Source organism: Panthera onca, chromosome E3 (genome assembly GCF_046562875.1).
Source record: "Panthera onca isolate mPanOnc1 chromosome E3, mPanOnc1 haplotype 2, whole genome shotgun sequence".
NCBI lineage: Eukaryota > Metazoa > Chordata > Mammalia > Carnivora > Felidae > Panthera > Panthera onca.
In genome coordinates this window covers 40,891,162-40,894,838 of record NC_138354.1, presented here as the reverse complement: position 1 = coordinate 40,894,838, position 3,677 = coordinate 40,891,162, and the positions used below count along the sequence as shown (strand labels likewise).

At 65.2% G+C, this 3,677-nt stretch overlaps 1 protein-coding gene across 1 annotated transcript; it reads right to left on the bottom strand.

Annotated features, from left to right (window-relative positions):
- Window positions 1–1,370: 1,370 nt before the first annotated feature.
- Window positions 1,371–3,427, bottom strand: LOC145713305 (serine protease 29-like). Its single transcript, XM_081791775.1, has 5 exons — window positions 3,257–3,427; window positions 2,894–3,074; window positions 2,505–2,770; window positions 1,856–2,022; window positions 1,371–1,779 (listed from the first exon to the last, which is right to left on the bottom strand). The coding sequence occupies exons 1-5, from the start codon at window positions 3,315–3,317 to the stop codon at window positions 1,615–1,617; spliced, it is 840 nt and encodes a 279-aa protein (XP_081647901.1). The 5' UTR covers window positions 3,318–3,427; the 3' UTR covers window positions 1,371–1,614.
- Window positions 3,428–3,677: the final 250 nt, after the last annotated feature.

The window sequence follows — 3,677 nt, the reverse complement described above, 5'->3', positions numbered from 1 at the left end:
GGCCAGAGATGGAAGGCATCTAGGGACAGGACCCCCCTCCCTGTGCCTCAGTTTGCTCTCCTGTCAAATAGGGGGCAGAAACGGCACCGTGTCCAGAGACATTGGGGGGGGGCACAGATGACACTCCGAGTTTCTGTCTCAAGCCGGGGCCGGGTGCAGACAAGTCCAGCCCCCTCCCAGAGCCCCTAATCAGCTCTGTCATCAGGCCCTGGCCACACGGCGGACAGTTAGGAAGCGCCTGCTCTGAACTGGGCAGCTGGGGGCTGTGCCCATCTGATCTGCGGTGAAGACCACGGGACCCCTAGCGGGCACGGGGGCAGGGACATGGGCAGCGTGGGCAGGCACAGACGCCTGTCACGAGGGCCTGTCTCCTGGCTCACTCTGGGCCTCGAGCTGGGACCCTCCGGGGCGGCCCCGAAGACCCGACTCCTGGAGGACAGAGGAGACGAGTCAGTGTGCCCCCCGGGAACCGGGGAGGGCTTCCTGGAGGTGGGGGACACCCATCCCGACCCCTGTCCAGGTGACGAGTAAAACAAACGTGGGTTTACAGACAGGCCACCCGGGGCCGCCCTGGTCCTGCTGTGGCCTGTGTGGCCCAGAGCCGGCCACTTAGTCCACGGGGCAGGATCCACGGGGCACAAATGGTGGGGACAGCCATAGCTGCAAGTGCCCAGAAGGAGCAGGTGGGGCCTGCCACGGAGCCTGTCCCTCAGCTCCTCCCTCCTCCCACCTCCCTCTTCCCACCTGCACAACAGGTGAATGGGCCCTCCCTGCCCCACCCTGGCCCGGCACATGGGCTCAGGGCACCTCCTAACCCTGCAGCGCACACACATCATGGCCCTGGGGCACCGTGGTCTCCAGCCCCTCACCCGGCTGCCTACCGGGCATTTCTCTCCGCCTGCTGCCCAGCACCTGGAGCTCATACCCAACCAGGAGCTCCCAACCTGGAGCTCATACCCAACTCCCCCTGGGGAGCCAGCGAAGACCCTCACCTGAAGGTACCCAGATGGGCAAGCACGTCCCTAAAGGGGAGGACAAATTGGCATCATATCCAGGTCACTTTTGCGTGGCAACTGGTTAATTCCCAGAAGAGACCTTGCCTTACGAGAGAAGTAGGATGGACGGATGGTTGGAAAGATGGGGCATGGAAGGAGGAATGGATGCAAGGTTGGAACCACGTGGTGGCCTCCGGTGCAGGACAGAGCTGGCGGCTGTGGCCGCAGAGTGGAGCCAACCCTGAGATCCTCACTCTCCCTTGCCAAGCCTGGTAGGACACCAGCCCCAGCGCGGCCCCCTGTACCTCGAGGCTGGCCGACACGCTCCCACGGAGAGCCCACTCCACAGAGACTGACCGCACTCTGGTCATTCCTCAAGCTCTTTAATTTGACAGACAGCACAGCGAGGCACCCTGGGGCCCAGGGACTTCCCGCCCGCCCCCTGGCATCTTCTTACTCCTTCCCCCAGCAGTCAGGGAAGTCCCGGACACTGAGGAGGCCAGAAGGAAGGCGGAGCCCAGGCCAGGGACGGGGGCGCAGAGGCTAAAGCAGCAGGCTCTGGGGGGAGGAAGGCGTCTCTCCTCCGGGACCAGCCGGGCAGACGGCCAGCAGGCCCTGGTCAGAGGCCCCTCCCGATTTGCTGCGTGATCCAGGGCACGTACGTCTGGACGCGAGCATAGACCCCGGGACGGTTTCTCACGGCACAGCTGTCGCCCCAGCTGACCACTCCCACCAAGTGCCAAGCACCCGTCGTGTTGCAGACCAGAGGGCCTCCGGAGTCGCCCTGAGGAAGGAGAGAGAGCACTGAGCCCCGGCTGGCCTCCAGCGCGGGGTGGGGGCCGGGATGGGCTGGGACTCACCTGGCAGGAGTCCCGGCCCTCGGTCCCCGCACACAGCATGTCGTCCTGGATGATCTTCCTGCCCGCCAAGCGGTGGCTGGTCGCGGTGTGGTACTGCTGGTCACAGACGGCGTTCTCCACCATGCTCACCGACACCTGCTGCAGACGGTAGGGCGGAGGCAGCAACTCTGGGGGAGAGACATGACCGGAGGCTGGAGCGTGGCCCCCGCTGTCGGCCGCGAGCCTGCGTTCCCGCCCGGATCGCTCCCGTGGGGACCCCAGGGTGCAGGGTTCGCATCTCCCTCTAAATCCCTAAGACCCGGAAGGTGGATTCTGCCTTTAGTTGGAAAGACCGGAAAGAAAATGCGGGGGGAATGGGGAGGGTTTCTGCCCGCCCCCCCAATATCTTCCTATAAGTTGGAAAAATCTAAGAATATGAATTTCCTCGTCACAGTGTTGGGTCCCGAGCTCAGTTGTGCTTCAGGGACCCTCCAGCCTCTGGGGTCGGATCTCCCGATTGGGGCGCACACGGGGTGGGTGGGGGATGGTGTCGGAAGGCGATTCCTTTCCAGAACCTGCAGCCGCCCACCCGCCAGGACTTCTCCGTGTGGCAAGGTCGGGAAATGCCTCGCGGGGCCCCGAACCCCTCCCAACCCCACCCCGTACACACGGTGCACCATGACGGTGCCCCAGCCGGTCACCCAGCACTCGTCCTCTGGGGTGACTTCAAGCAGGGCCGACGGGAGCTTGACAGGCCTGACGTTAGCCGTGTATTTCACAGAGTGTGACAGCTGGAGCAGGGCCACGTCCGCACCCAGCTGGGCGTTGATGTAGTCAGGGTGGACGATGACTTGGGTCACATTCAGCAGCGTCCTCCCGCCGTAGAGGTACACGTCCCCGGCATGGATGCGGTAGGCTGCCGGGTCGGCGTCCTTCCTGGGGTCGCAAAGAAGCCATGGAGGCCGGTCCTTCGAGGGCGGCCCCCTCCGCCCCGCCTGGAGCCCGGATTCCCACACCTCCTGATTCACCCAGAGCTAGATGGCAGCGAGCAGGACTCACCGGTCGATGCAGTGGGCAGCGGTCAGCACCCACTGGGGGTGGATGAGGGAGCCCCCGCAGATGTGCACCCAGGAGGCCCAGTTATAATTGTAGACTTTCAGGCTGACCTGCCACGGCCACTTCCCCTGGGGGGCACTGTTGCCCCCGACGATGCCCACCAGCTCTTTTCCTGGGAGGGAGGCTGGGAAGCAAAATGAGGGGGGAGGGAGGCCAGGCCTCGGGGCCCGGGGCCGAGCCCTGTCCCCACCTAGGCCTCCCCTGAGGGCACAGAAAGGCAGCTCCAAGGCCCCCAAGCGACTGGAACTGGAGACAAGGTTACAGGAGCCTCTGGGAAGGGAGGACTCCCGTGGGGTCAGGACTCACCTGGGCTCCCCACGACGCAGGTCCCCGAGAAGAAGGGGGTCAGAAGCAACAGCCACAGCATCTGCGAAGAGAGAGGGCACGGAGGGACAGCTCAGGGCCGGAGGGGGCCAGGGGCCTCTGCAGCTGTGCGAGAGGGGACAGCGCCCCTACCTTGCCAGGCTCCATGGGTCTCTGCTCTGGGGGCCCCCGAGGTCCTTTATGTTTTGGCCACAGGAAGTGGGCGGGCAGCTTGGGCAGTGATCCACTTGGGGGAGGGGGGTGGAGGATGGGGACGAAAGGCAGCCGGGTGTCAGGCTGAGGCCGGGGGCAGCTGCCACCTGGATACGCCGTCCCCGGCCCACGCCCCACCTGAGACTCGGCCGCCCTCAGCCACGCGGACTGGCCCCCGCCAGTGTCTCCAGCAGAGGAAGATCCCCGCACG

Excerpts from the sequence above, each read along its gene's own strand:
- LOC145713305 (XM_081791775.1), bottom strand. The coding sequence starts at position 3,317 with ATGCTGTGGCTGTTGCTTCTGACCCCCTTCTTCTCGGGGACCTGCGTC. Across the intron at positions 3,075-3,256 it reads CTGCGTCGTGGGGAGCCCAG|CCTCCCTCCCAGGAAAAGAG; the intron begins GTGAGTCCTGAC and ends TTTGCTTCCCAG. Across the intron at positions 2,023-2,504 it reads GGGCACCGTCATGGTGCACC|AGTTGCTGCCTCCGCCCTAC; the intron begins GTGTGTACGGGG and ends TCTCTCCCCCAG.